Below are 12289 nucleotides of genomic sequence, written 5' to 3' on the forward strand. Positions count from 1 at the left end.
AGCACAAGCTAAGACCTCTGTATTGTTCTAGGTGGCATCCCAGGCTACTCACACCAGACTGTGCCTCACTACCCTCGAGTCTTCAGTTCTGTCTCTCTTCATTGTGCCCACATCCTTTTGTTTCTTTCTCTTTCATTTCTCCACTACTTACTTGCTCTTCTTAGTGATGATGCCAGGGTCATACATTGCAGCACCAAGCAGGGGTCATCTCTGACATGGTATGACCCCTCTCCCCAGTCCTTTTTGGCATTTTCAGGTAGTTGTATCAGGCTTGTTTTTTAAAGGGAATATTAAGCTACTCAGATGTTTACAGGTCAGAATACTGAGTGTAGACATAGGCTCTCTCCTCTCTGCCATCTACTGAGGCACATGCAACACAGCAACCACACCTGAAATTCCTCTTAGGGGTAGTAGTTATCAGTGTTTTTTCATGGGTGCTGAGGATTAGAATTTGCTCAGTATGTGCTCTTCCTCAACAAGCTTTCTCCCCAACCCCTTGATATCTCAAGTGGTGGTCAGGTGCTGTGGTGGTTTGAACAGGAATGGCCCCCATAGACTTAGGTGTTTGAATGCTTGACCCATAGGGAGTGGCATTATTAGGAAGTGTGGCCCTGTTGTAGTAGGTTTGTCTTTGTTGGAGGAAGTGTGCACTGTGGTGGCAGGTTTTGAGGTCTCATATGATCAAGCTATGCCTAGTGTGGCATTCTTTTCACTGCTGCCTGCAGATCAAGATGTAGAACTTTCAGCTCCTTCTCCAGCACCATGTCTGTCTGAGAGCCACCATGTTTTTTTGCCATGATGATAATGGACTAAACCTCTGAAACTATAAGCCATCCTTAATTAAAGGTTTTCCTTTATAAGAATTGCTGTGGTCATGGTGTCTCTTCACAGCAATAAAAATCCTAAGACACAACAAGGAATTTATTCTATTACTGTGAGTATGATTGAATAGAATCTAGTGTTTATATACAGTATGCATAAGATACTGCTTCTAGAGCTGGAGAGATGTCTCAGTGGTTAAGAAAACTGGCTGCTCTTCCAGATGACCTGAGTTCAATCTCCAGCAACCACATGGTGGCTCACAGACATTTATAATGGGGTCCAATATCCTCTTCTGTCATGCAGGCATACATGCAAATACAGCATTCACATAAATAAATAAATAAATAAATCTTTAAAAACAACACTAAAAATACTGCTTTTCTCATATATGTATAAAGAGTGTAGTTTGTTCTCTGGTTCACTACCAATTGATGTGTTATATTTTGTTCATACACAACATCTAAGATCTAGGAATTATTGGTTACCAGTTCAAAACTTAACTGTATTTTTTCTAAGAACAAATCTTAACCAATGCTGTAAGATTATCACTATAATTTGTCATTTTTTTAAATCACAGAAAATGATCCTATAGAAATTGATAAAACAAACTATTTTTTAATTATAGAAATGAACAGGTTTCTCTGTGAGGTTTTCATTTTGGAATGGATGACTGTTTAATCACATCCACCCTCTCTGCTACCTCATCTTCCTTTGCTCCACATAGAACTCTTTTCTCTTGGTCCACGTTAACTTTCTCCCACATGTGAGAGAAAACATGATACTTGACATGACAGTCCCCAGTTCTAGCTACTCTGTGCAAATGCCATGACAGGATTTTCTTCTTCTTCATGGCCAAATATTCCATTATGGATGTACCATATTTTTTCTTTATTCATTCTTCTCTTGGACAGCTAGGCCAATTCTGTGTGTATAAAATTGTGAATATTACCTTGCTTTTCTCTACTGTAATCTGAATTCATTTCCTCAGGTACGCCCAGAAATAATGCAACTTGGTCATATGGTAGTTCACTTTTTAGTTTTTGAGGAACTTCTATCCCGAGTCCTTGTTGTGGTTTGAACAGGAATGGTCCCCATAGACTCATTGGTTTGAATGCTTGGCCCATAGGGAGTGGCACTATTGGGAGGTGTGGTCTTATTGCAGTAGGTGAGGCCTTGCTGGAGGATGAGTGTCACTGTGGGGTGGGTTTTGAGGTCTCATATGCCCAAGATATGCCCAGTGTGCTACATAGTCTTTACTTCTGCCTTTGGATCAAAATGTAGAACTCTTAGCTCCTCCAGCACCACGTCTGCCTGCATGCTGCCATGCTTCCCACCATGATGATAATGGACTGAACCTCTGAACCTGTAAGCCAGCCCCAATTAAATGCTTTCCTATATAAGAGCTGCTGTGGTTATGGTGTCTTTTTATTTTTATAGCAATAGAACCCTAAAAAAAAAAAAAAGGCCGATTGAGCCATACTATTTTAAATTCCCACCACGAGCAGACCGGACTTCTTTTGCCTGCATTCTTGCCAGCATTTTTGTTGATATTGTAAAAGTTCCATTCTTCCAGGTGGCTTCCACTACAACGACAAACCCTAAACCTAACATATCCTAGCATAGTAAAACTTAATTGTTAACACTGCAGACTCAGAAATAATATACCCCTTTACACAACTCTTCAAAGAAGACCCAACAAGCAACCACTTTGGGAAGAGCAAAAGCCATGGGTTCTATGGAGGCCTAGTTTCCCTGGTCCTTTCTGCCTGTTGAGTGCTCTGCTGTCTCTGGACATGCTACAGCTTCGTGGGCTCATCTCTTCTGTCAAGCATCTGTAAGTAACATAATCCTTCTGACTAGAAGATGTGATGGTGCCTTCTCTGGTGTCCCCTTTTAAGCAAGGTCTAACATATCCAAACACCTAACTCCCTAGCAAAAAGCTCTTCCAGAATCTCTGCCCCCACCACAGCGCCCTTCTGTCCCTCAGTCTCTCCCTCCTTCCCTCCCCAACCCGTCTCTCGAAAAAAAACAAAAACAAAAACAAAAAAAAAAAACAAGCATTGCAATACAAGTAAGTATGCTACAACGCTTTCTTTTCATCCTAAGGGTCAAAAGTTCGACAAACTTCAGCTAGCACAGAAGCTGTCCATTACTCATAATGAAAGCAACAAAAGAGAGTGCTTTAGAATATTAGACAAAAGGGCAGAGAATTTTTTATTTTTGTATGCTTTCAATTGGCAAAATGGATAAAAATAATGAGGTTTAATATTGTAACTGGGTAATTTCAATGCTCAAAATTTTTTTTGAGTGAATCTAATTTAGCTATTGGTGGGTGAGGACTGATAATATACATGGCCAAATAACTCCTTATACTTTGTCATTATTTAATCGGCAATTCCTTCAGTAAGTATTAGGCTCCTGTCACATTCCTGAAGCTGGGCAAACAACCCAAATGAGGAGCAAAGCTAGGCCACGCTCTCATGACTTTTACATTCCAGATCCTGAATACAATGCGCTTGGCACTCCGACTACCATTATATTTCATCAATAGCTCCCAGGACAGTACTAAATGAAGGCAAGATGCCTACCAGGCCTGAAATTTCTCAATGCTGGTTGTACCTCTAAACCAAGGATTTATGACTGCCTGGCCATAGTCTTACACCAGTCACTTAACTATTCATGTTACCCCTGCCAGTGACCATGCACACCAGGGTTTTTCCTGCTAAGGTGAGATGTGTGTTGATTATTCACCAATTGGTGTGATTTCTGTCTTACCACAAAACAGATTTGCTCAACATAATCACCGGTGGAACTTTGAAAACATTCCACAGCCCTGGCTGCACCCCCCCCAAGACCAATCAAATCCTAGAATTTGAGTGTGGAACACATGGTTCAGGGATGCTCTGCTTGGTGGTTCCAACGCACCGGCAAGTCTGGGAACCAGCCTTGCAGCCTGGATTCTAGACTTTTCCTAGCCTTTCACCTTTCTGCTTGGTAGGATCAGGGCGCCTCTGAGGATAACGAAATTCGTATAACCAAGGTGGTCACATCTGGGTCTTGAACTGTACCTTGAATACAAGTCTTTCCCACTTATCTAGAATGGGGAACGTGACAGTGTCGTGCACAGCTGTCTGTGAGTGACTCTCAAGTGTGTGAGGACTGCCACAGCAGCCTCAGCCGGACCGGGCCTGCCTGCAGGGAGAGAAGGAAGAGCAGGAAGAGCGCTGCCCCGGGGGCGCTGGGCCTGGGCTGAGAAGACAGGCTCGGCCGCTCCGGCCGGGATCAGCACCGGGGCCACGTTCCCGGTGCCCTCTCTGCGCCCGCCGCTCCTCGCCCACCCCGACCGGTGATCGCGGCTCCGAGCCAGTGCTGGCGCCTCGCTCCGGGTTCCCGTGCGCACCCTGGGCTTCTGCGATCGCCTGGAGCCATGGAACCCGGGCTCCGCAGCAGGCCCGCTGAGCCTGGGCGTTGCGTGAGCGGCCCGCCGGGCGACGGCTCGGCGTTCCCGGTGGACCTGCCGTCTGGCGCCGGGGCGCAGCCCGGGAGCCTCCCTGGAGCCGTGGCCGCCGTGCTGCCGGCCGGGGGCTGCGGGGAGAGGATGGGCGTCCGCACCCCGAAGCAGTTCTGCCGGCTTCTGGAGAGGCCGCTCATCAGCTACACCCTGCAGGCCCTGGAGAGGTAACTGACGCCGGCCACCGGCTCCCCGGAGCCCAGGCTCATCCCAGCGGACAGCGTGGCGGGGAGGGCCCGGCTCGGGGCACCGACGAACCAGTGTGTGGGAACCAGGGCACTTTCTGTTCCAGCGCTCGCCCCGTGGGGCCGGAGAGCTGCCGCCGAGCGGCCCAGCGCACAGTGCCACCGCGCATGCGTGCGCCCCGTGGAGTAGCCGCACCTCCAGGCTCCTGGGCAGGCACGTTTCCTCTTGGGAGCCAGGCCTGGCTATAAACCAGGCGGTAGGGAGAAGGCCAGGCTTAATTCCAGCCTTTCGGTAGCTGGGAGGGATTGGAGAGTGAGATTGAGGCCAAGACACGCTAGAAAAGAGAGCGAAGTTAGTTGCAGAAACTGAGCAGTGTCAGGAAGGCCGCGGAGAGGCAGTGGGATGGCCAGAAGGGCCCTGGTATCTGTGCTGAGATGGGATGGGGCTGAGGGTAGGAGTCCACAGGATTATAAAGGTCTTCCGGTCCTGCGAGGTCGTTACTTGTTTGAAGTCAAATGCACAGCTGTGGAGATGCCTAAAACCTGAAGCAGACTGGTTCCATTTAAAGTTAGATTTCAATATTTAGCGTAAGTAACCTTTACCGGAGGCTTCAAGAGAGACCGTTGCCCAGTGGCATTTTGTTCCGAGGAGGAGCAATCCCCTCTCCCAACACACTTCAAAAAGTCAAAGGGTCTAATGGCGTAAGATTATTTTACGCCATCTGGGTATCGGCATCTGGTAAAGTGGAAGTGTAAAAGGTCGTAATCGTCCATGATTAAAGTAATCAAGGCCAGGGGTTACATCTGAAACTGTAGACCTGGGAACAGTTCCGGTTGTCACCCAGTCTGCCTTTTATTTCTCTGGCTAGCATGGGGATTGCTCTGTAGAGCCATTCAACAGACTTCCTGGCAACGCCCCTCATCTGTGCTGGCGATGGAATGGACACTGGCAGCGGATCTTAGCTTGATAGTTATATGGAGGGACTAGTAGACCTTTTTTTCCCACTTAACATCTCTTCCCTTGGGAAATGCTTTCTAATAATTTACTTTTTTTTTTGTTTTTTTGCATGTACTGAGTGAGGTAGCTCGAGTGAGGTAACCTTTTAATTGAAAAGAATGTTTGGAAAGGGTTTATGGAAAATACGGCAAAAGAAAACTTTTTTTAATTTTTGATTACAGCAGTTTAAACTTTATGTAGCCTACCAGGGAAATTGGAATAAATTATAACAGGTTATAACTCAGGAAACATTGCTAACTTTTTAAAAAAATTGTTTGATTAACAAGGAACTGAGATCAGGAGTCTTATTCCCTCATGTAACTATTACTTCATGACACAACCTTCAATGAAGAAATTGTGTTTCAGGGAACCATGTGACAAAGGCTTTATCATCTAGGGCATAAAACTTGGTAAGAAGGCCCAGTTCAGCTGAATAACTTATGTACTCAAGTTTTACTGTTTACAAAAATCTTCTTCCTGGATCTGAAGTTGGAAATTGTTTTCTCTCTTACAGTCATTGACTGGGACCACAAAAGTTACAGTAGACTAGTTCCCACAGTGGAGTGACCCTAACCCTTTTGGAATAGGTATGGTTGAAATTCCACAGAAAGAAATAGCAGTTACCACAGTGAGGAGTCATATCATTTATCTGAGGCGCATACAGAACTATGCTCTCATTTTCCTGACAGAAGGCAGGCAGGATAATGCTCTTTTAGGTATGTCTTACATGAGGGTTTTATAGGATAGAGTTGGCAGTTTTATGAACTTTAGGTCAGGGCTGGAGCTTGTTTGTTTGTTTTTGTTTTTAAACTCTGTTGGGTAAAAGCTTCATCAGTACCTGGGAATGTTTAAGATCTTGGCTGGGACTGAGGTCTGCTGGGAAAAAAACCTGCAGTTGGCTGCATCACGGAGGTGTCAAGGCACTGTTTTTGTTTGTTTGTTTGTTGTGTGTGTGTGTGTGTGAGAGAGAGAGAGAGAGAGAGTGTGTGTGTTTTGTTACTGTTGTTAAGATACAAAATGTGGGGTTGGTGACTAGGGGACCATAAAAATAAAAATTCTTACCGGTAATCTGATTTCTGGTTTTAAATACTTAAGGAAAGAAAATGTTAAATAGAAGTGTTGGTTTTAAAAAAAAATGGCAAGATTATGATGATACAAGAGCGAACAAGTGAAGCGAGTATCAGCCATGCTTATTTAGATGTCTGGCGCTGGTGTTCCTCTGTCAGGCTGTCTGCTTTGACCTCAGTTCCCCTAAAACTATTGAGGCTTCTTGAGCTCTCTTGGGTAGAAGACCCTGCTTAAGGTAACTTGCTTCTTGTTATGGTCCATGCTTATCAAAACATTATAATTCGGCTATCAGTTTACAGGATGATGGTCCTGCAGAGCAATGCACTAGCTAGCAACAGTCCCCTGCTCATTCTCTGTGGTTGGTGGGTTAGTGGGTTAGTGGGTTAGTGTTGATCTGACAGGCACACTCTGTAGATCAGTTATGTGTGCGTAACAGAAATGCAAACCTGTGATTAGGCTTCACCTGCGGCCTGTCTTCCTGCTTGGAGATCAAGGATGAGCCAAGCTGTAGTTGTTATTATTATTATTATTAGTATTAGTATTATTTTTACTAAGATCCCAAGGTATGGCTGTCAGTGTATTAATGTACAGTTTATTTAACTGCCTATTTTCTCTTTTTCTTTAAGTCTTATCTTCTCATGTACTTTAAACAACCGTTCCACTGTACAATGTTGGTTTAAACCATTGCAAATTCTGTTAGCTGGATAGATGAGAATTACATGAGCTTTTCTCTAAATGAGCAACACTGATCACATGAGTTAGACTGAGATAGTAAGAATGGAAGAGGGACAATGGGAGGAATGGTTAAGAGGTAGTATTGAGTCCACTGATTAGAGATTCATAGAGAGAAAAGCGCATAGGACGCTTCCAGTTGAATGGTAAGATAGGTTAATTTGATTAATTAAGATCACGGCTGAGTGAAAGGGAGAAGAAAAGCTTTGTGTTTTGTACAGGTTACAGGATAAGAGCTCTGTGTTGTCTTCCTGTTGAGACCTTTAAAATCAGGGAAGACCATTGGCTCCCAGGCTACAGATCTGCACCACAGGATACAGGCTTGCCTTTGCTAAGGGATTAGCAACCTGCCCATCTCACTAGCTCAACATTTTACCCTAAAACATCGAAATGGGCACAAGGAGGTGGGACTCTGTAGACAAGGCTGCAAGGCAGCTCACAGTCAAGGTTCCAGGAAGGCAGGCACATGAAAGCGCTGCAGCTGCCACTGTCTCTTTAAGGCTGGGTTTCTGCAGCCTGGATGAGCCTGTTTTGTAGGTGTTAACAGGGCTTGATTTCCCACAGGTTTTTAAATAAGCATTTGTGTAAATGTTCTGTTTTCAACTGATTTTGTTAAACCGTCTGAGCAGAGTATGCTTGTAACATTTGTTATTCCAGGAGAAAATAACTTCTGAGATATTAGATTTCCTCCTCAAAATGTCTGTAGGTGTTACAGAGCTTGGGGCTACGTTTATATTTGGTATGGAATGTGCCAGGAAGGAAATAATCATGCAAGTTTGATAGAATTGGGCTGCCGGGGGTTTGGTGTGGACTTGTTTTCAGCTCAGAGGTAGGTTAGATGCTTCTATTCACCAAATATTTATTCAGGATGCACTGTGTGAGGTACTTAAGGTCTTTTACAGTCTCATGATTTTACATTATTAAAAGTCTTCTGTAGAATTAAAATTTAATTCTATGACTTGAAAAGAATGTGAACAAATCCTTTGAAATACAAACAGTGCTTACAAAAGCTTAAAGGTCCTGGGTGTATCCTTGGTTGCTGAACAAAACAGCATAGTAAGCCCACTACCTCTTGAGTGGTATGAAATAGTGTTTTCTAAACTTTTCTTTCTTTCTCTTTTTTGAGGCGTCTCTCCCCACCCCTGCCATTTTGTGCTATGCATTCTATTCTCATTTCTATTTAGCCTAGTCAGCAATAGTCGATTTAACTTGATAGGAAGGGCTGATGATGTATATTGGTTCCAGAAATGCACACTTTTAAAGTTGATGGTTTAAAACATCTTAAATCTGTCTGTCAGGAGGCAGATGCAGGAGGATTGCCATGAGTTTGAGACTAGTTTGGGATATGTAGTGTATTCTAGGGAAACCTGTGTTAGATACTGTCTCATCAACAGCACCCCTCCCAAAACCAACCAACCAACCAAACAAACAAACCCAGACCCATTATAAATTCAACTCAATAAAACGGGGCTAGAAGGATGGCTTAGTGGGTAAGAACACTTGTTGCTCTTGCAGAAGACCCAGGTTTGGTTTCCAGCACCCGTATGGCAGCTCACAAACATCTGTGTCTGCCTGCACAGACACACTGCACAGTGTGTGGATATACATACATCCAGGCAAAACACTCATACATTTAATAAAGCTAGTGCAATTGCCTGGGGATGGTCTAAAGCTACAGCTCTAGCTGTTTATGATTATTTATGCCTAGTTTAATTTATTTGAAAAGAAGGAACCATTGAATAGATATTTTAATGCTTAGAATCATTTCTCTTCTTGATTCTTTTGTATTGTAGTTCAATGTAATTTTTCATTATACTTTAAAAAGTTATCTTAGGGGAACAGGGACTGTCTCTGACATGAACTCAATGGCTGTCTCTTTGACCTCCCCACCCCCCATGGGAAGAACAACCTAGATAGGCCACAAAGGAGGACATTGCAGCCAGTCCTGGTGAGACCTGATAAGCTAGGGTCAGATGGAAGGGGAGGAGGACCTCCCCTATCAGTGGACTTAGAGAGGGGCATGGGAGGAGATGAGGGAAGGAGGATGGGATTGGGAGGGGATGAGGGAGGGGGCTACAGCTGGGATACAAAGAAAATAAACTTTAATTAATATAAAAAATAAAAAAATAAACAAAACAAAAAAGGTATCTTGACTGAATTCTCTGGAAGAGCGTACAATGGAAAGTAACAAAGGTAAATAGCTTAGGAATCAAGTTAATCTCTTGCTTTATACAAAAATTCTGCCACTGATTAGCTGAATATTTATTATAAATTCTCTATATTAAAAAGAAGGTAACACAAGACCTAATTAAGTGATGAACACATTTAATGATGGCTTTAATAATTCCTTTCTCCTCCTTCTCTTCCTTTCCTCCTTCTCCTCTTCTTCTTTGTTTAGTTTTTCAAGGCAGGGTTTCTCTGTGGTAACCCTGGCTGTCCTGGAACTTTTCTTTGTAGACCAGGCTGGCCTCAAACTCAGGTAGATTAGCCTGCCCCTGCCTCCCTAGTGCTCGAACTAAAGTCATGTACCACTGTGCCCAGGTTAAGAATTTCTTAAAAGCATTTTTTACCTAATTATTAAAACATCGCTTTTGTTCAGTCATCGGTTGACATGGTGTGTGGTGTAAGGGATACCGTTCTTCTGTGCTCGTGGTCGTCTCTCCAGTGCCAGGCATAGGAGAGGGCGTGTGCTAGACGCCTGCTTGACAGTCGTTGACAGATCTTCCCAGTGAATACATGGGCGAAGGAAAACTCTCCTTTGTTGGAGTTATTAGAAATTATGGAGAATTAGCTTTTACTGCCAAAGCAACAATGTCACATGTTTCAATCCCGGTAACAGAAATGAAACATTAGGGGCAGAATGGTCCAGAATGAGTTTTTCTCTCCTAGATGTTAGACTTTTTCTCTGAGACTGTGTTGGTACATTCATGGAGGTTAACAGCGTGAGCTCCAAAGTCAGATTGCATTTATCCCAGTCCTTTCATTTTCTGCTGGGGTGGTTATGGACAGGCCGCTATCTCTGTGTCCTCAAGCGTAAGATCTAGACCATAGCAATTTATCCCAAAGAGCTGGGTGTCGAGATAGTATAGGCAAAATTCTCAACACAGCCCATAGACGCTAGCAAAGATTCCATATTTTTAGCTGTTTTTATATCTAATATTATTGAAAGGAAAATATGTGCCAGGTTCTGGGATACTGTCTTTTTGAGAGCCAGCAGCCTAGTGAGGGAGAGAGAAAATTATGGACTGCAGCGTGACATGATAACCTTTGAGAGATGAGTCTTTGGCAATGGAAGGAGGCTGCACCCAGCTTTGTGGTCAAAGGAGGTTCCTGGGTTGGGCTATGTCTGGAACTGGAGAGCAATTAGGGCTCAGATATGGGTTGGTAGGATGGGGAGAAAAGGAGGGGCAGGATGGTGAAATAAGAGAGCAATGCAGAGACATGCTATTAAGGATATGTTGCCCTCTCTATTGGTTTTCTCATCACTGTGAGAGGCTAGATTAAGGGAGAGAAGCTTTACTTTGCACAGGGTATAGACTGTTAGTTAGGTGGGGAAGGCAGTGGAGAGGCTCAGCAGAGCCAACCAGGAATGCAGACTGGAAGCTGGCTTGTCTTTAACCTCCAAAGGTCCCATGGCCCACTGATGCTAGCCATGCCTCTTGTGATAAAGGTTCCATTATATCTTAGATATCTTGCACTACCAGCTGGGGACCAAATGTTCAAATTCATAAGCCTGTGGGAGCATTTCAGACACACACTGTTTTCTGTTCAGGGAGCAGCTAGTCATGAAAGTAAGAAGGTCATGGCAGAGGGGAGGCCTGCATGACTATGGGGCTGAACGGAGGCAGTAAGGTCTACAAAGGCCTGGGCCAGAGTCAGTAGCCTGGCCCCAGGGTTTGAACTTGAGAGGGATCATCCAGAAGTAGCAAGAATAAATTCTTCTGGCATGAGATGAGACAGGTAAGAACCCCATTCATTAAATATTGGACATAAGCGATTACAGGAAAGAGTGATGGGTTATGGCTGTGGTAGTTGAGTGAGAGAGAACCTTTCAGAACTCTACACTGAGGAGGGACTGAAGAGTGGTGCTTTGGCGGCTGCTATAATCTTTGTGAGCAGCATAATTCCCACTCTGCTAGGAGAGGGTAAGATCTAGACTTGTCAAGGATGAGATTGGTGTGGGGGCTGGGTCAAGCAAACCAAAGGAAAGTGTACAAGTGATCTCCTTCTGTAGTTATCATCACTTGGAAAGACTCGAGGGTGCTCTCGGGCAGTGTATGTTAGTATAGCATTTTCATCACTGAAGTCATCTTGAAATGTCTGATAAAATATAAAAGTTGTTGAGTACCTCTAAGGAGCCTCAGGATCTAAGGTAAAAAAGCATGAAAACCAATCCATAAGTGTTGTAAGGTGTCACACTATGGACAGTTTATTCATTCAACAAATACTTATTGAGCACCTGGTAAGAGTTTTATGTAAAGTAATATACAAGACAGATACATGTGTTGCCAGGGAGCCTCTATGCCAAAAGATGAATCAAAACAAGTAAGGAGGCAAACAAACAAAGCCAAAACAAAAGGAATATTGTACTGTCAATGAAAAGCTGGCATTTTTAAAAATCTTACAGAGAAATACAGAAAGGTATATATTCTATAGTAGGAAAGATAGTAAAGGCATTATATGAATCTATTACATAAATTAGAGAAGTATATTCTATAAGTTATCATGTAAATGTCTTCTGAAAAATACTACCTCTGTCAGAGACAATGTAGAGCTGCATATGGATTCATACAAGTTAAAAATGGGAAATGCTTTATTGATGTTAGGTGCTTTTTTTGTTATCTATGATTTTGATACTTTATTTTCAGGACTTAATCATTCTAGCAGTTATAGGCTCATAATTCCATTTTTTCATATTTTAAGTTGCATTTTGTAGTTGGCATCTAAAATATTAGAAACTTTAAGTGATGTTTA

General features: G+C 43.4%; 1 protein-coding gene and 1 non-coding gene across 7 annotated transcripts in view; one reads left to right on the forward strand and one right to left on the reverse strand.

Annotated features, from left to right (window-relative positions):
• Positions 1-280: 280 nt before the first annotated feature.
• On the reverse strand, positions 281-412 carry LOC132651902 (small nucleolar RNA SNORA17). The gene has a single exon (XR_009589441.1). It is a non-coding gene; the product is annotated as a small nucleolar RNA SNORA17 (small nucleolar RNA).
• A 3334-nt stretch (positions 413-3746) lies between these two features.
• Positions 3747-12289, forward strand: part of Crppa (CDP-L-ribitol pyrophosphorylase A) — a 310932-nt gene continuing 302389 nt past the window's right edge. For 3 of the 6 annotated variants that reach the window (XM_060367216.1, XM_060367208.1, XM_060367203.1), the window contains exon 1: positions 3750-4500. In XM_060367216.1, coding sequence (XP_060223199.1) covers positions 4250-4500 — 251 coding nt within the window. In that variant the 5' untranslated portion in view covers positions 3750-4249. Of the gene's footprint in view, positions 4501-12289 lie in introns of all 6 variants that reach the window. The other 3 variants (XM_060367222.1, XR_009585522.1, XM_060367200.1) reach the window with 3 other exon arrangements.

This window comes from Meriones unguiculatus, chromosome 1 (assembly GCF_030254825.1).
Source record: "Meriones unguiculatus strain TT.TT164.6M chromosome 1, Bangor_MerUng_6.1, whole genome shotgun sequence".
Taxonomy (NCBI): domain Eukaryota; kingdom Metazoa; phylum Chordata; class Mammalia; order Rodentia; family Muridae; genus Meriones; species Meriones unguiculatus.